At 41.3% G+C, this 19,092-nt stretch overlaps 2 protein-coding genes across 5 annotated transcripts in view; one reads left to right on the top strand and one right to left on the bottom strand.

Moving 5' to 3' along the window:
• Positions 1-9,947, bottom strand: part of mfsd11 (major facilitator superfamily domain containing 11) — a 33,670-nt gene extending 23,723 nt beyond the window's left edge. Inside the window, exons 1-4 of the mRNA XM_085963555.1 lie at positions 9,471-9,947; positions 2,009-2,064; positions 1,595-1,702; positions 380-459 (exon numbers count right to left, since the gene is read on the bottom strand). Coding sequence (XP_085819681.1) covers positions 380-459; positions 1,595-1,702; positions 2,009-2,064; positions 9,471-9,566 — 340 coding nt within the window. The 5' untranslated portion in view covers positions 9,567-9,947. The remainder of the gene's footprint in view (positions 1-379; positions 460-1,594; positions 1,703-2,008; positions 2,065-9,470) is intronic.
• Positions 9,948-10,164: 217 nt separating this feature from the next.
• On the top strand, positions 10,165-17,450 carry LOC147102767 (serine/arginine-rich splicing factor 2-like). 4 transcript variants are annotated; one of them, XR_015073093.1, is made up of 4 exons: positions 10,165-10,683; positions 12,255-12,583; positions 13,242-16,724; positions 17,060-17,450. XR_015073093.1 is itself a non-coding variant. In XM_085963562.1 (3 exons), the coding sequence occupies exons 1-2, from the start codon at positions 10,331-10,333 to the stop codon at positions 12,559-12,561; spliced, it is 660 nt and encodes a 219-aa protein (XP_085819688.1). In that variant the 5' UTR covers positions 10,165-10,330; the 3' UTR covers positions 12,562-12,583; positions 13,242-17,450. The 4 variants fall into 4 exon arrangements, 2 of the variants coding, with proteins under 2 accessions (XP_085819688.1, XP_085819689.1); XR_015073094.1 differs by having other exon boundaries at positions 13,242-13,468; positions 16,609-17,450; XM_085963562.1 differs by having other exon boundaries at positions 13,242-17,450.
• Positions 17,451-19,092: the final 1,642 nt, after the last annotated feature.

Here is a 19,092-nt window from a genome sequence, read left to right on the forward strand (position 1 = left end):
AAGAAAAATGCCACATCCTTACAGCAGTTGAAAACAGCTGCTAAAGAGGGTTAAATCAAATCAACCCAGTCCAAAGAATCCAAATGGAATCTCTGCTCAGCTTTTGTTCATAATAAAGCAAAATGCTCCTGCCAGGCTACAGGCTCACAGCCGAGATAAGACTAATTTAGGAACACAATACAGTGGGCGGATTAGGAAACTTCTCATGCATTATGGAATTTTTGCCATTACTTTCTCATCCTGAAAAGAGATGAAATTCCATTAACAAGTCAAATTTAATCAGTTGTCTAAGTCAGGTAGATAACAGAGACCTTCACTGAAAACTTTTCTCCTCAAGTCTTATTCATGTTGCTCAATACATCTGAAAGAAAATTCTCACCTGCAGCTGCTAATCCAATTATGACTGAAGCCAAGTAAAAGGACCAAGTGAGTGGCTCAATGAAAACTGCAACATAAGCACTGAAAAGAAAGAGACAATTTCAGATCAAATATACATGTAGCCCAACTGAACTCAGCTAATCACAATCCCTCCATTATAGACAGGGTTTCATGAAAAACACATGAAAGGACTCCACGGAGCAGTGAAACAGGAAACTATCCTTTCATCTCTACTGCCCAAAATTTAACCTGTTCACTGATTGAATACTCATGAACTCGGTGTATTTTGTATGCAAGCCGATTATAAGCTATATATTTTTTAAATATATCATTTATCATTAAGAAATTATGCAAATGAGTGACATATATTTCATTTTATGGTGAATATTACTAAGTATTACAGACCATATTCAGTTTGAGAATACTGCTTAAACCAGTGTTCACATATAGAGACTGCAAAATATGGTGTTTATCCAATAAGTTTCAGAAGTGCTTTCGCGTTGCCTGTACCATTCCCCTGTCCACTCAACAGCACTTTTCCTGCTATCCTGAAAATCCTATTAGGAGAAGCAATAATTTATGGTAGTATAAAGTTTGGAAGCCTGCTAAGCATGTTTAGATTCTTCTAATTACAAGGAAGTGACATGATACTCCTATGGCCAAAAGAAGCAGCAAATTCCTGCTCACTTTTAGAATCACAATCACGCCACAGAAAAATTAAGCTCTTGGATTGTACATGTCACAGAAAATCGTTGTAGCTTTATATATACACGCACACAAAAAAAATCAAAACAAATTCCTCCACTTAACTGATTGTGACAAACCCTCCAACAAATCCAGGGTTTGTTTCCTTAATACTTGGAGGTAAAGTGCAAAAAAAACAGCAAATGGAAATATAGGAAGACTAGACAGGACCAGTGCCTTCGCTGATCAAGCTCATGAGCAACATTAATGGTGGAGAGCTCTTATCGAAAAGAGGAAGCAATGTAGTCATAGTCATAACGGCACAGGAGGAGGCCATTCGGCCCATCGAGTCTGTGCCGTATGAAACCTTAATTTATAATTGCTACATTATAACCCAAGATGAAAATATTTTTAACTTGTTGCTATACTGGATGTGTTGGGTACAAATGGTACACAGGAAAATAATTTAAGGAAATGCGGGGGGGGGGGGGGGGGGGGAAATACAAGAAAGTGAAACCATTATTTATCTTACCTGTAAACTAATCCAGAAATGAACATGGAAAGCTGACCTCCCAAAAGAGCAACAATTGATGGAGTCAACAGATTGGAGGCAGAAAATACAGTATAAATTATGGCCAAGCTACAAGAACAACATAATCGGTGTTAGCACAATGATATGCTGGAAATGACTATATCCCAGCCTACAACAATTGAAGTAATAATATGAATAAAAGAATTACATTGAAAACAAGCACAGAGATATAATTTATCAAGTTTTTCTGACCTTTTTCTCAATGATAGATAAAATGGTTATGCAAAAGTATGCTTCATTACAAAAGATGTATAGTTCTACTAAAACATTTGTAAGAGTAGGCTTAATATTTCAGCATAATACGAAAATGTCCTTGCAATATAATTTCACAGAGGAAAATAGACAAAGAAACACCTGGTATATCCACTTCCTTGAAACCGAGTACTGTTGATGCTCTTGATGACCGTTTGCTGTTAAACAAAAATCAACGTTATTTTAATAGAAAGAACAAGACTTTCAACACAATCAATCGTTAACATCTGCTCATCTTTTACAGGTTACTGTGGTGACTCAAAGCAACCATATTAGGGATGAACATGACGAAATGGAGGCTTTGAAGTTAAGTTTCTGGAACAAGAACGGTAGTCAGCATGCCCAATGTGACCATGGGCAAGCTTTTTGGTGATGCAATGATACCTGGCACTGGCTGGTTATATCAGCCTACACATTATTATTTGTACTTTTGAAAAACTATATCTGTGGGAGACTGTTATTTACTTGAACTGGGATCAAACCAGCTTCATTTGACCGGTTGCTGCAATCAGTCTCTTAACATAAATTGCAAAGAATGACTTCCATGGAGATGCATTAATACTCTCAATTCTGCAGCATAATCTGATATATAGCAATGCAGGTTTGAATTCAGCCTCTACAGTTTTGAATCAAATTAAATCTTATCTGCCTTTCAACAGTGATGGATTAGTCTTTCTCAAATTTAGGTGAAGAACACCAGTACTCAACAACTGAACACTTCAATTGTTGGTGCACAATGCCAGCATGAAGCACTTCCAAGTCAGATACACAATAGGACAGATGCAGAGCAAAGCTCCAGCCACACCAGTTTGTCCTGTTTCTCAGTTAAGTATTAGTCTATGGACTTGCACTAGAACCTGAATTGAGACTATTAGGTTTATGTCATACATATACATGCATGTATACATACACATGTAAGAATCCTGAGAAATCTCCATTTCAGATTCCCACTAGCTAACATGGACGAAATGAAACAAGCATTATTAGTCGCAGGTTTAAGTTTGTATTATTTAACAGTTAGTCAATGCACGCCGATTCTTGAATAATCATGCTTTTAAACTAGTGTAATATGCCTTGGGTAGACCCGGTTAGATTTTAAAATGGAAGAGGCATGCTTGACCAAATGTTAAAAATGCAGACTCCAACAAGCCTCGTTAGCAAAGCAAGTCAGTCTGTGAGAAAAGCTGAGAGAATTAATGGAATTCCAGAGACGGAGATAAGAGACGGGGACTGTAAGATTGTTATGAATTACGTTCGTTTTTTAAAAAATATTGTTTTATTATCTTATAACCATTAATATCTCATAATCATCAGTAATAGATCTATAATAGCGTGTAAGGATTAAATGTAGAAGTTTTTAATCATCACAACCTGAGTTATGTACAAAATGCAACTCTCTCATCTTATAATTAAAAGCCTGTGAGTACGCTGTAACCATTCAACCTGGGGTGAGAAAGAGATTGCCATGGTCGAATAGACTGCAGTTAGCCTGGGAACCAAGGTTAGCTGTCGTTAACATTGTGCTGGAATGTTAGAACATCCACAGTGAATTCGAAAAACAAAGGCCAACACAGCAGGGGTCGTATCTCAACCTATGGAGACATCGTCCTTTGTATTGCCACAAATACCCCAGAGAGGAGTCTTGATGGCCAAAAACAGGTGATGCAAGAGTGTCACAAGACTAAAAGCCTGCGTAAACCAGGGTGCTACGAACATGGCATCTTTATGTTTGGATTTTGGGTTTGGGTGTCAACCAGTGATTGGTTCAGGAGGATTCCACAGGTTTTGAATGAGAGTATAAGGGTATAATAAGAGGGTCTTAACAGCCACAAATGGTCGAAGATTTCAGGATGAATCAAGCAGACACCCGGGCGACGAGGAGAAATGAGACAAGAGACTAAGGGTGCAGCTTACTCATGGGTTGCAGCTTCTAGCCAGAGTACAAGTGGTAATAGAAGTCTCAATTATACTCTGTAAACTGCTGCTTGAATACTGTAATGTATTAAATCTTGCTTGTGCTGAATAAAGTTAAATCACTGTCCCCAATATGGATCAAGCTCAAATCATTTGGAACCAGGGTCCCTCTGGGATCTTATACATATATACATATACACAAATAAAAATGTTGCTCCTAATACTTCCATGATGCCAACAGCTTTGTGAAAATGAATACAATGGTAGGATCCAACCCTTGTTTATAATGACGTTCATTTCTCACCACAAACTTCATGCTGTCTGACCTTCACTTTCCAGTAACAGAAACAAAATTTATCATATGACTTAAATTTGAGAAGTATACCTGATACAACAACTTGCATTTATATAGTGCCTTTAACATAGAAAAAAGTTGCAAGGTGCTTCACAGGGACATAATTAGACAAAGATTGACACCAAGCCAAAGAAGAATATATTAAATGGGTGGCTAAAATCTTAGTTAAAGAGGTACGTTTTAAAGAGCGTCCTTAAAGGAGGACAGAGAAGTGGAGAGGTTTAGGGAGGCAATTCCAGAGCTTAGGGCCTATATGACTGAAGGCACAGCTGCCACAGGTGGAGTGAACAGAGTGGGGGATGCACAAGAGGCTAGAGTTGGATGAATTCAAGAGTTCTTGAAGGGTTGCAGGGTATGGAGGGGTGAGGTCATGGAGGGATGCGGGGGGGGGGGGGGGGGGGGGCAAGGTTATAGAAGGATTTGAACACGAGGCTGAGGATTTTTAAATCAAGGCAATGGTGGACCAGGAGCCAACGTAGGCCAGTGAGGGCACGGTAATGGGCGAGTTGGACTTGGTACGGGTTAGGATACGGACAGCAGAGTTTTGGATGAGCTTAGGTTATGGAGGGCGGAAGCTGTCTTTGGATAATGTTACCGAAGGGCAGCATGTAGATGAGCAATAGGATAGACTCTCGAGGTATTGGTGTGAAGGTGGGAAGATAAGCCATTGTAGGAGGTGGATAATTGGCTACGACTGGATAGGCAAGAGTGGAATTAGTCAAGGGCAATCCCACACAGCTGAACAATGGAGACGTGGCATTGAAGGTTCAAGGGTGGGTTTTTTTTGAAGAGGGGGGGATGCTGACAGCAGATTTGAACAGCAGGGGGACAGTATCTGATGAGAGGGACATCAGCTAGCATGGGGACCAGGAAGGGAAGTTAGGTGTTCAGTAATTTAGTGGGTATAGAGGCGAGAGAACAGGAGATGAGTCTCAAGAAGAAGAGGAGCTTGGAAAGGACACGAGGAGAGATAGAAGAGAAACTAGAGAAAGATGTGAGTTTAGGGCTAGGGCAGGGGGGAACCTTGGCTTGGTAGGCAAAGGGAAGGAAGGGCTATAGCAGAGACAGCTGAACAGATGGTCTCAATCTTAGTTACAAAGAAGTCCATGAGCTCCTCGCAGTTGTTGTCGGAAGCGAGGGTGAAGGGGGCAGGAAGAGGGGTTTAAAGGAGATGGTTGGTCATGGAAAAAAGAGGCCAAGGGTTTTCTTTGCATTCCAGGATAATCCTGGAGTAGTGAGCAGTTTTGGCAGAGGAGAGCAGGGCCCAATCGTGCTTGATGTGGTCCAGCCAGGTCTGGCAATGAATGGCTAAACCAGTTGTGCGTCATATACTTTCAAGTCTGCACCCGTAAGGTTCTTGGACTTGACACAAACTTTTGGCTGCAAATAATCTTTATTGAGTTGGACTGAGTCTGCACACACTCAATATCTTAAGCAAGTCACACAAAGAAATAAACAATATTATCCACTTTTGCTCTGGGTAGAGAATGTAACCTTCATCAACTCTTACATTCTTGTCTCTCTAAGAATTGTGAAGGAAAGCTTAAGATCTTTATACGACTCTAGTCACGTACAGCCATCCCTTAAAACTGAGTTGGTTTTCAGTTTCGCAACAGATCTGTTGATCGTCGTCTTGTTTGTTTGTGATATAGACTACCCTATTTTTTGTTATTCGTTTATGGGATGTGGGCGTCGCTGGCAATGCCAGCATTTATTGCCCATCCCTAGTTGCCCTTGAGAAGGTGGTGGTGAGCCGCCTTCTTGAACCGCTGCAGTCCGTGTGGTGAAGGTACTCCCACAGTGCTGTTAGGGAGGCAGTGCCAGGATTTTGACCCAGCGACGATGAAGGATTGGCGATATACTTCTAAGTCAAGATGGTGTGTGACTTGGAGGGGAACTTGGAAAACATAGAAACATAGAAACTAGGAGCAGGCCATTCGGCCCTTCGAGCCTGCTCCGCCATTCAACGAGATCATGGCTGATCATCCAAACCCTAGCACCCGGTCCCTACACCGACAGCCATCCCACCCAAGCCCTATCCCCGTAACCCCACGTATTTAATCCCCCCCTAACACTGAGGGCCAATTTTTTTTAATTTTTTTATCATGGCCAATCAACCTAACCCGCACATCTTTGGACTGTGGGAGGAAACCGGAGCACCCGGAGGAAACCCACACAAACACGGGGAGAATGTGCAAACTCCACACAGTCACCCGAGGCCGGATTTGAACCCCGGTCCCTGGCGCTGTGAGGCAACAGTGCTAACCACTATGCCACCGGAGGTGGTGGTGTTCCCATGCACCTGCTGCCCTTGTCCTTCTAGGTGGAAGAGGTCGCGGGTTTGGGAGGTGCTGCCGAAGAAGCCTTGGCGAGTTGCTGCAGTGCATCTTGTAGATGGTACACACTGCAGCCACGCTACGCCGGTGGTGGAGGGAGTGAATGTTTAAGGTGGTGGATGGGGTGCCAATCAAGCGGGCTGCTTTGTCCTGGGTGGTGTCGAGCTTCTTGAGTGTTGTTGGAGCTACACTCATCCAGGCAAGTGGAGAGTATTCTATCACACTCCTTACTTGTGCCTTGTAGATGGTGAAAAGGCTTTGGGGAGTCAGGAGGTGAGACACTCGCCGCAGGATACCTAGCCTCTGACCTGCTTTTGTTGCCACAGTATTTATGTGGCTTGTCCAGTTAGGTTTCTGGTCAATGGTGACCCCCAGGATGTTGATGGTGGGGGATTTGGCGATAGTAATGCCGTTGAATGTCAAGAGGCGGATTGGATTTGTCCTGCTTTTTGTGGACAGGACATACCTGGGCAGTTTTCCACATTGTCGGATAGATGCCAGTGTCGTAGCTGTACTGGAACAGCTTGGCTAGAGGCACGGTTAGTTCTGGAGCACAAGGCTTCAGCACGATAGCTGGGATGTTGTCGGGGCTCATAGCCTTTGCTGTATCCAGTGTGCTCAGCCGTTTCTTGATATCACATGGAGTGAATCGAATTGGCTGAACACTGGCTTCTGTGATGGTGGGGACCTCAGGAGTAGGCCGATATGGATCATCCACTCGGCACTTCTGGCTGAATATGGTTGCAAACGCTTCAGCCTTCTCTTTTGCACTATCGTGCTGGGCTCAACCATCATTGAGGATGGGGATATTCATGGAGCCTCCTCCTCCCGTTAGTTGTTTAATGGTCCACCACCATTCACGACTGGATGTGGCAGGACTACAGAGCTTTGATCTGATCTGTTGATTGTGGGATCACTTAGCCCTGTCTGGAGCATGCTGCTTCTGCTTTTGAGCATGCATGTAGCCCGGTGTTGCAGCTTCCCCAGGTTAGTACTTCATTTTTAGGTATGCCTGGTGCTGTTCCTGGCATGCTCTTCTACACTCCTTATTGAACCAGGGTTGGTCCCCTGGCTTGATGGTAATGGTAGAGTGAGGGATATGCCGGGCCATGAGGTTACAGATTGCGGCGGAATACAATTCTTCTGCTGCTGATAGCCCACAGTGCCTCATGGATGCCCAGTCTTGAGCTGCTAGATCCGTTCCGCATCTATCCCATTTAGCGCAGTGGTAGTGCCACACAACACGCTGGAGGGTGTCCTCTGTAAGAAGACGGGACTTTGATTCCACAATGACTGTGTGGTGGTCACGGCTACCAATACTGTCATGGACTGATGCATCTGTGACAGTAGATTGGTGAGGACGAGGTCAAGTAGGTTTTTCCCTCGTGTTGGTTCTCTCACCACCTGTCGCAGGCCCAGACTGGCAGCTATGTCCTTCAGGACTCGGCCAGCTCAGTCAGTAGTGGTGCTACCAAGCCATTCTTGGCGATGGTCATTGAAGTCCCCTACCCAGAGTACATTCTGTGCCCTTGCTACTTCCAAGTGGTGTTCAACATGGAGGAGTACAGACTCATCAGCAGAGGGAGGGCGGAAGGTGGTAATCAGCAGGAGGTTTCCTTGCCCATGCTTGACCTGAAGCCATGAGACTTCATGCAGTCCGGAGTCAATGTTGAGGACTCCCAGGGCCACTCCTTCCCGACTGTATACCACTGTGCCCGAGGGACAGGACATACCCAGGATTAATGATGGAGGAGTTTGGGACATTGGCTGAGAGGTATGATTCTGTGAGTATGACTATGTCAGGTTGTTGCTTGACTAGTCTGTGGGGCAGCTTTCCCAATTTTGGCACAAGTCCCCAGATGTTGGTGAGGAGTACTTTGCAGGGTCGACTTGGCTGGGTGTGCCATTGCCCTGTCCGTAACCGGTGCCAAAGTCAATGCTGGGTGGTCCATCCGGTTTCATTCTTAATATTGTGTTTCGTAGCGGTTAGTTACAACTGAGTGACTTGCTAGGCCATTTCAGAGGGCAGTTAAGAGTCAACCAAATTGCTGTGGGTCTGGAGTCACATATAGGCCAGACCAGGAAAGACAGCAGATTTCCTTCCCTAAAGGACATTAGTGAACCAGATGGGTTTTTACGACAATCCGATAGTTTTATGGTCACCATTACTGATACTAGCTTTTTATTCCAGATTTATTTTAATTAACTGAATTTAAATTCCCCATTATTTAAATAATTATTCAAATTTCCTATTATCTGGGAGACCATTAACCACATATTAAGCATTCCCTGCTTACTAAAGAACTGTCCTTGCGGACACAGATTTTTCTTGCTAAATGTAATCCGTACCCTGTAGAATTTTGGGAATGAGCAAAATCAGCCATTTTATTATTTCTAGCTACAGTACCATGGGACGGCACAGAGGGACGCGAGTTTGTATCGGGGAATGCGAGTGGCGATGGATATACACACACACACTTTCTCTTCAACTGTCTTAAGTAGAACCGTTACTGGTTAGCTTGTTAAAATTAATTTCTGACACTATACTTGAAACATTCATTGTACATGGACAGCCAAGGGGACTCTGCAATGTTTGTCGAAACCCTTTGTCAAGAGTTTCTTCGACCTGAAACATTGACTCTATTTCTCTCTCCACGGATGTTGCCTGGCCTGCTGAGTTTTTCCAGCATTTTCTGTTGTTATTTCGGATTTCCAGCATCTGCAGTATTTTGCTATTGTAGAGGAAGTTTCATTGTTCAACTCATCAATAAACATCGTATATACTACCTACTTACTCATTTTAGATAGCAGAGATTTTCAGAACAAATAAGTTTGCATTAAAGGTCTTTTATAGTACCACAAAACGGTTTTAAAAACGTTAAAAGTCTATTAATTCCTCCTACTGTCAAATAAAATACTAGAAGGACCCTGGATTCAGGTCCAGGTCCCAAACACTCACCTCAATATTGCCGCAAGTTTGAAATGCGGTGAAAACGAACATAAAACCACATCCCAAAATTATGACATTCATGAGTTTTACTCCTTCTGGCTTCATTGTTAACGGCTGGCTATTTGCTGGTCAGGCTTGCTGTTCTGTAATAATAATAATGTATCTTAAATCTCACTTTGTGAACCATCAAACTTCAAAGAGATTTTCTTCCCTATGATCGACCACTGAATTGGCAACAGGACATGTTTCCTCCTCACTGTAAAAACAGGGCAGTCAGCTGAGAGGCTCGAAGCCCAGAACCGGAAACGGCGCGCGCATGCGCCACAATAGCAACCTACATTTAAATGTATAACTTTCTGGTTGAGTAGATTTAAATCGGCATTTTAAAGTCGCGGCTGATAATTACGCTTTTTTTTTAAAAACAGCGAAGGCTATGTGTTGCGCGGCTCGTATTAAGAATCAAGAGCGGAAGTGGGGGGGGAGAGGCGCGTCGGTTTGTCGTCTGAAGGGGGAAAACTACAATACCCAAGAGGCACTGCGCTTTGAGTGATTTATTTCCTGTGTCGAAAAAGGAAAGATTATCTGCAGAAATTAAAAGAGTTGATTTAAAATAGAAGCGTGCAGTGAATTAATTCTTATAGCTGGTAGAATGTAATTTTTTTAAATGATTGTTTGAATAGATAGTTCCTCAGTTCGGATCTGCTTCCGGGTGAGGCGGGCGCCATCTTGTGATTGTGCCTGGCTCAGGCGTTGGTTTGTGGCGGGGGTTTCACTCGCGGGTCAAACGTTGGCCCCGTCGATCGCGCTTATTTTTTAAAATTATTTTGTCACTGATTATATCATAACTTTTTAAAAAAAACAATTAAGCGATGAGTTACGGTCGAATGCCGCCCGATATCGAGGGGATGACTTCGTTGAAGGTGGACAACCTGACGTACCGCACGTCGCCCGAGACGCTGAAGCGCGTCTTCGAGAAGTACGGTAAAGTGGGCGACGTCTACATCCCCCGCGACCGCTTCACCCGCGAGAGCCGCGGCTTCGCCTTCGTCCGCTTCCACGACAAGCGGGACGCCGAGGATGCTATCGACGCCATGGACGGGGCGGTGCTGGACGGCCGGGAGCTGAGGGTGCAGATGGCCCGCTATGGCCGCCCGGCCGAGTCCCACCGGAGAGGCGGCTCGTCTCGCCGGTATGGCGGCTCTTACGGCCGGAGAAGCCGCAGGTTGGTGATATTCCCGCCGCCGAGGGGGGCACGGTTTATTTTCCCGAATTTTGTGCGGCAAGAGTGGGAAATGCTTATTAAAGCCGAGGATTGGCCCGAACTCTTCAATAAACTTTAAGGGCGGCGATTAGCTATAAATCCAGTGGGTGACCTCTGTACGCGGGAATTTGCTTTTTGAGTGAGGTCAAGCATCGAATTCAAACATTCAGCAAGTCGTTGCCTTGGCACTTTGCCTGGAAAAAGGCAATGATTTTGGTTTAACTTCAAAGCAAACTGGGAGCAAGGGTTTTTGAGTAGTCTCAAAGTATATATTTTTTCCATGTCCCTAGTAGATAGACGTTTTCCTTTTAATCTTTTATCTTTTTGTAGATACTAGATACCGCACTGAGAGAGGCTCTGTTTTCACAGGCTGCTCTAGACGGTTATTAAAAGTTGACTATTTTGTTGCACTTCTATCACTCGTACTGTGAACGAGCAGTGTAGTTAGGTTTTCGGTTAAAACGGTGTTAATCTCGTTTATGCATGGTTCAACAATTAACATTTGGGAGACAGTTATGGCAAACAGCAAGTGACAACATTGTTGGTCTTTTTGTTTCGTTGCGACTTTAGGAGGAGAGTTGACGTTCATTAAAAATAGAGGCAATGGATATTTTTCAGAAATTAAATTTGCACCGTAAAAATTTATTGTACAACTTTAGTTGGGAATTTCTTTAGCGTTTCTAATGGAATCCTCCTTTTAAACGTACTTTTTGAAGTATGTCTTATGTTTTTACTATAATCTAGTTTATTTTTCTGTTCCATGTGTCCCATTTTTTTAAAGCCCGTTTTGCTCTTCAGGTTTGTACATAAGCGTACTTTACTACTTCATTCTGTGTAATTCCCTGGTGGTATGCTTCCAGACCATTCCTGCTATGGTTGTGGGAAGACATCAATTTGTCTGTGGGTGCTATATTTTTTTCTTTTTGGAAAAGGCGATACTTGGCCATTCTGCATTCTCCCTAAGCATCTGAGAAGTATAGGCATAAAGTTGCATTTAGTAATTAAATTGTAATCAAATGGGATAACTTCCCATAAGCTGAGGCTTAAGTTTTTCCAGTCTCAATTTTTTTCTGTGCCAAGGAATATTTACAGGTTTCAATATAAACTAAGTCGAAATGGAAAGCTTGTGTTCTGTTGAGCTTAATGAGCTCAGCTGGAGTCACAAGCTGCTCCTCGGTTAGGGAAAGGCTGCTGATCATTGTGCAACTGTGGCTGTTGGAGAGTGCACACGTGTAGATTTCAGCTAATGGCAGGTTCATGCTCATCTGCAGCATTACCCCATGATTACATTTCCTGCCAGTATTAATACACAAGTGAAAGAGGGCCATTCAGGTAAGATATTGAAAGCAGACCGTCTCCTATGGGGCTGTATTTCAGCATAAGTAAGCACCTTCAGGAGGGTGGGAAGTTGGCAAACAATAGCTTTGTGTCTACTACTCATCAGCAGTATTTCATAGTTTTACTGTTTCCCCCCCCCCCCCCCCACTTTTAACTAGTTTATTTATCTCACTAAAGATATCCTTTGCCCCTAGTCCTAGAAGACGACGTCGATCTCGTACGAGATCCAGAAGCCGAAGTCGAACTAGGTCAAGATCTCGCTACAGCAGGTCCAGGTCGCGCTCGTTTTCTCCGTCTAGATCCCGTTCAAAATCTAGATCTGTTGAGAGATCAAGGTCCAAGTCCAAGTCGAAGTCTAAATCGAAGTCAAGATCTCGGTCCAGATCGAGGTCAAGATCAAGAAGTGGATCTCGGATGTCTCAAGGGTCAAAGTCGAAATCCAGGTCTAAGACCCCAATTAATTCAAAATCTCCACAGAACGATGGAATTGAATCACCATAAAAAAGTGGTAAACTGCATCAAAGTGAGTAAATACACTAGAGTGATGGAATTATTTTTAAGATCTTTTACATTGGGTAGCAAAGCTTATTTGTCTGTGGTTTTAGGGAGAACATAGAACAAGCAAACATCTAGACTATAATTTGTATTCGAGTTGTATTAAACTATGTGTAACCAATGGAAACAATATTCTTGATGCAGACCCCTTGAACACTTGACTTGCAGTGGAATTCAGTCATTGGGAGAAGTTTTCCCTAACTACCATACTATGCTGTTGAAACCTTTGCATGTCCATCTGTCAGCATGCACTGCTGTTCACTCAACTCAGATTTTCATCCCTGAATGCCAATCCAATGTGGGCAGTTACTAAATAATACTGCTGGCCAAGTACTCCTGTGTAATTGATCATTTGTTAGTTGATGACTTCATGTTTGATCAGCAACCAGGAGCAAAAATTGTGTATTTTCCTCAGACTGGAGATGTTGGCTGAAAATTTGCAAGGTGCCCCACCCAGCTGGAAATGTTGGGCCCCCAAGACAATGCGATGCTGGTAATTGCCCTTTAGTTCACCCCCTGTGCATCAGTGAGAAGAAAACAAATTAATTTCCCCAGAGAATATCCTTGCTTTTATAAAATTGGTTACAAGGAATTGTTTACCTTAACTTGCATTTTTTCCTATTTAGCAGGGGTACTGGCCTGGAGAGTTGCTGTGCCCAGCAGTGTGAGAGCTGAATGAACAAACAGTTGAAATTACAGAGTTGCTGATGTCATGATCCCAAGATGTTGCCTCTTCTGATAATTTGGCTCCTTCACACTTCAGGCACATTAACTTTTTCAAACCATTTCCTTAGTTTGTCATCCACATTCACATTTGAACAAAAGCAGCAGAAATAGAAAATTTGAAAAGCTGGTAATTCATTACATTTCTTTTAAAGAGATAGTGATATAGACACTCAAATTGAGGACAGTATGTTGGACCAAAAAACATGATGCTGGTTCCTCTTGTAGTGCAGGAGAGAAAAGAAATGTTAATATTTCGACAGATTATGTTGATTAAGTGAGTTTGCCCAAAGTAACATTTTTGTCTAGAATGGACATAACATCAAAACAATTGCGATTATTTACATGTTTAATTAAGTTGTCAATTCTTCCAAGGATGCCACTTGGTGCTAGCAAATGTCTTTGAGTCTATCCATTTCTGTTAAAGATAGTAATCATTGGATAATGAGGCTAGTTTAAAGTAATTGCATATGGTTGTATACTGCTGCAATAACATTGCACATCCATTTGGTTTCAAGATTCTATTGCATGAATACATTGTCTTGTGGTGGGCTTAATCTTTAATTTTTCAAATCCTGAAAAGTTTCTGTAACAATAGCTCCAGAAGGGTTTTTAGCCTTTGGAGAGTTCGTGAGCCCTGTTGCACTCGAGTTCTGCTCCCAAGCTGACTCTTGCGAAGAGCCTTGCTGTCTGAAGTTTAATGGTAGGTAAAAGCTGCTGCTGGAAATAAATGTGATTCTGAAAAGAATTCAAGTAAAAGCAGAGAATATTAGAATGACATAGGAAGGCTGTGCACATCTGAAAAGAGAAAACAATGGTTAATGTTTCGGCTTGAGACCATTTGTTAGAATGAACAGAATGGTCACTATCCGGGACATCTGTTCTGAGCCTTTATGCCTCGTGTACTTTTTTCCCCCCTTTCCTGCATGCTCTGCGCAATCAGATCTTCACCTACAGTCTACACCCTTCTCCTCCTGTTCCAAGCAGTGGAACTTTTGAGCCGAAGCCATTATGTGCACAATACTAAAGACTTTCCTGACACTTGAGTGCTAAGCAAAAGCAATCTGCAGTTTAGTGGCACTTGTGATTTTAGGGCTTCATGAGCTATTTCCAGGCACAATATCCTGATGTATCCGTTTTAAATTCATTTGTTTGGTCCTACTTGCCCATCAATATTTCACACATTTTAATTCTGCAGTATTTCTGCTTAACCACCGAATTTTAAAGCTCAAGTTTTTTCACCCTTTCTTCATAGTCACTAATCTTTCATTATAATAGGTTATCTTATTCCAGCTAAACAATTGCTCACTTTTGGCAGCTGTTGTGAAATTAGTCTATTTCGAAAGTGAAGAAATTTAGTTTTCATTTTTAAATAACTTTTTTGTTTGCAGTTCAGCCAATCAAGCTTTAAATATTTGGAGAAACAGGAAAACTGTTGGTTGACATTGCAAGTTAATTTTTTTATATTGAATTTCTACATCGCTGACTGCAGAGCACAGTGCTATAGATGCAACAAAATTAATGGTGAAGTTACATCTTGCTACAGTGTTTTCAAATTTCACATTGTAACAGTCTGAATATTTTCTTTCCAAAATAAGATTCAAAATTATTGCAAGATGTTTGAGTTAATTTCTCAACAATTTTATGTAAGATCAGACTTCATAAAATTTCTCTTTAGACAGAGTTCAAAATCCTGTTCTCATAGTTACTGTTGTAATCTATTTACATTCATCCATTAGCAACTGTAATATTTCCATTGTCACCTTTAAAAGTTTCAAAGCTTGCATCACAGTACATGGCATAAAAGTTTTGGTCCCTAAAATTTGAGGATGCACATTTTTAATATGCTCTTGAGATGTGGGGGATTTTTGCAAGGCTGCATTTATTGCCCATCCCGAGTTGTCCTGAGAATGTTGTGGTGGACCGCCTTCAACTGCTGCAGTCCTTGTGGTTTTGATGCTCCCGCAATGTTAGGTAGGGACTTTGGAATTTGACCCAGCGATGATGAAGGAACAGCTATTTATGTCCCAAGTCAGGATCCTGTGAGACTTGTGGACGTTGGAGGTGATGGTGTTTCCATGATTTTGCTGCTCTTGTTCTTCGGGGCGGTAGAGGTCATGTGGCAGGTAGGTGCTGTTGAAGTAAGCTTGGTGAGTTGATGTACTGCATCCTGTAGATTATACGTACTGCAGCCGCAGTACACTGGTGGTGAAGGGATGGATATTGAGTTCAATGGCGGGGTGCTGAGAAAGCGGATTGCTTTGTCTTGGATGGTGTCACTTTTCTTCAGTTTTGTTGCGGCTGCACCCATCCAGGCAAGTGGTGAGTATTCCATCACACTCCTGACTTTAAGTGTGAGATTAGTATACACAAAGTCTTGGATTAATAGTACTATTACACGGCAGTCAAGTATAGATGTATTAAAATCAACTGGGCTTTATATTGCATTGAAATTATCGTAAGATTTAAATGATAGTGTCTCCAACTTGTAATATTTTGCCCTTTAAAGTAAAATAACTAGGAACTACACCTGTAATATAGTCTCGCATTTCATTCAGCCTAGTGAAGGCAATGATACTGCTGGGGCATCCCAAGAAGTGCACCAGCGTCCATTTTCTTTGCTTGAGCAAATATAATGATTTGATTTTAACTTTTTAAAGATTTTTTTTTGAGATTTAACGTTAATCTTACAATCTGTAAAATAAAACAAATTATTTGCAGTGAAGTATTGCTGAAATTGCAGCAAAATATCTAAATCCCTGTTTTTCTTTTAGGCTTCATAGGTAATACTGTCGCACTTCAATTGATAGTGATGGGGGTATTAAGAGTTGTTTTCTGGCACTTACTGAGGAACTGCGCAGAACCAAAATTCAAAAATGCAGCTTCTAAAGAATTCATGCTGGATTGTGTTGTTAAATTGCATTGTGCTCCAGAAATGCGAACTACAGTATTTCTATTCCGTTTGTGTAGAGTTTCATTCACATGGTTCATCTCTCTCACTATTCATCTCCAATACCATGTGACCTGAAAGCTGCCCCAAAAATCCCTTCAATGTCAATTTAATGAATTGTGCTCTTTGGGGATGGTGTACTATTATTTAATTATCCTGTTTTAAAAATAGATGGAAAGGCTTTGGTATTGATCAAGTGAGCCACATATTTGGACTAAGTGTAACTTTTACAGTTCTAATAAACATGGTTATTTGGGATATTTTCTACAGTTGTGAAATAGAATATATACCTTTTAAACTTGAACTTCTCTTTGTTTTAGATATTCTGGATGGCTGGAAGATTTACATGGTAGATGCCTTGCAAGAAATACCATCTCTTGCCATCTGTTTAGGTGATGGAGAGACCTTCCTAAATAAGCAGTGATCTACTTAAAAGGTTATTATAACATCATTGTTTATAATAGGTTTTGTCAGTTTTAAGTCTTGAATTTAAATTAGTGTCTGAAGGCTTATTATATGTTGCGTGCCATCTGTGTTGCTATTACTTAAACTTCTTACAATTTAGTGAAATGCTCGACTTCAGATGCATTTTGGCTTGGATATGTACATAAGGTAAAAAGCATGGAACGTATTTCCAGGTTTTGCAATGTTTCTTTCTGTATACTGAAGTAATTATCTTCTAAATTTCAACTTTGCATATGTCTTTTTTTCCATTTTTTAAAATTTCAGTTCAATACTAATCTTATTGTCTCATGTATTTTTGTGCACTAGGCGCAGTTGTGTAGCAGTTCTGTAAAGCGGGTTAGCTGTAAGGTGGCGTGTTGCAGTGCAGTGCAGAGTGCTTGGCTGTGTCCTGTATTCTCCTGATTGCTCCTGTAATGATGCCTTGACGTGCAGAAAATATGGCTGTCCAGTAAAATGCCTGTCAGCTGCACCTCCAGAGACGTGGCTGCGTGTAAATTATGGAGCAGGCAGTAAGCACCTTTAGCTACCTTGTTTTTGTACTTGGTAATGTGGTTTATACATTTACACATGGAACATACTGTTTAGAAAGCTGTTAATTTTGAACTTGATTGTAATTAACAGTTATATTTGTTTCAGTACATAAAATCCTGTACATCTTGTATTTCTGTAATGATATTAAAGAATTTTTTTTCTTGGTGTTAATTGTTCTATGTTTATGACTATTGATGCTGTATTTAGAAAACACTTTTTAAGAACGATTGTGGGATATTGACGTAGCAAATGTGAATGGTTGCTTGATTGAACCGCTGTAAATCTTTGTTTAGTGTGGATGTCTTCTCCAGTTTTATAAATTTGGTAACTAATAGTTTTGTTCTACTAAATTAAAACAATTCTGTGCAAAACAAACAAAAAAAATCCGTGCTTAAGATCTCCATATTTACAAAAAACATATCCTTTTACCTGCTCTGAAAATAATTAGATGTTTCTGGTAAAGCTTAAATTTAACAAATTTTATGTAAACTTAAGAACTGTCTTGTAGCAACTGTATGAATGATCCAGTGTTGCACTCAAAACTTGACCCAAAACCCTTGAGTTAATGATTTTTCCATTTATAAAAAAAAAGCTTTATTGACTTTGTATTCGTTAGTGATTTTTGCTGCACTGGGAGATTCTGTTTTCAAATTTTAAAACTACATCCTGTTCCCCTTGGAATTGTGCTCGGGCTATAAAGCGCAAAATTCAGATGTCTGATGTAGATCCCTTTCAGATTTCAGTTGGAAATCAAAATTTGCCACATGCGCTAAGCAGGTCATTTAATATGTCCTGGAGGGGTAGATCTGACGGACCCTCTGTGCCCGGCAAAGGGAACAATGCAGACCAAGCTATTGCTGCATTGTATGTAATGAGTAAACCTTGGGTTCCTGGTGCTAAGCTTGCAGGTACAATGCTCGTATTGCAGAGTGAATGCTATGGCACTAGTGGGAATAAACAAACCAATGCATTTGCAGTTGTTTGAAACTCTCAAGTCTTGCTGCTGGAGCATTTCTTGATGGCTGGGGAAGATATGTAGAGGCCAGTGATGGGAAAACCACATTCTGTCCCATGGGCAAAAGTAGCACCATCAGAGGTGTGAATAGATCTTGCAGCCCTGGCATCAATGGTGCTGGAAAAAACACCTCCTTTAGGTCTTGCTATCTCTGAAGATAATAGCAGCAGCTATTATTAATTTGTTTTTAGTATGGCTGAATAGATAATACTCCATGTTCTGAATGGGGCTGGTAAACTCTTTGCATATAGTATTTAACTACATAGATTGTTTTTATCATTTGTGTTTTGGAAAATTGCTTTAAGGATTTTACAGTATAACACAACAGTCAGTGGTGCACTATGTTTGCCATACCTCAGCACCACATGAATAGTAAAACCAGGAATTTTGAGAATTTAAAGAATAAAGCATAGGTTGAAATGTTGCATTTGGCAAGATGGAAACTGGTGTTGCATTTCACCCTCCACTCCCAGTAGGTATTTTAGTAGGGAATCCAATGTGTACGAATCACATTGATTAGTGTTACCCGATACACTGAACTATAATTCAGGGTGATCCTCTTGCATGTGATTGAGAAATGATTGCCTTTAAAATTGCTCATAATTTGTAATTGAATGTTTTACAGCACAAATGTGCTCCTCTAGGTGTAATTGTTGTACCTGTAGAACGTGTGCTAGATATCAAGTGCACGCCTGTACAGTTTCATTTGGAAATGTCATCCGTATTGTACAGTGATTTTTACATATTAACATTGTAAAAGCTGAAACCAAAATCTTCTGGCTCTGCTTCTTAA

Source organism: Somniosus microcephalus, chromosome 21 (assembly GCF_052327205.1).
Source record: "Somniosus microcephalus isolate GS21.2 chromosome 21, FLI_Smic_1.0, whole genome shotgun sequence".
Taxonomy (NCBI): Eukaryota; Metazoa; Chordata; class Chondrichthyes; order Squaliformes; family Somniosidae; genus Somniosus; species Somniosus microcephalus.

Excerpts from the sequence above, each read along its gene's own strand:
- LOC147102767 (XM_085963562.1), top strand. The coding sequence starts at position 10,331 with ATGAGTTACGGTCGAATGCCGCCCGATATCGAGGGGATGACTTCGTTG. Across the intron at positions 10,684-12,254 it reads TACGGCCGGAGAAGCCGCAG|TCCTAGAAGACGACGTCGAT; the intron begins GTTGGTGATATT and ends CTTTGCCCCTAG.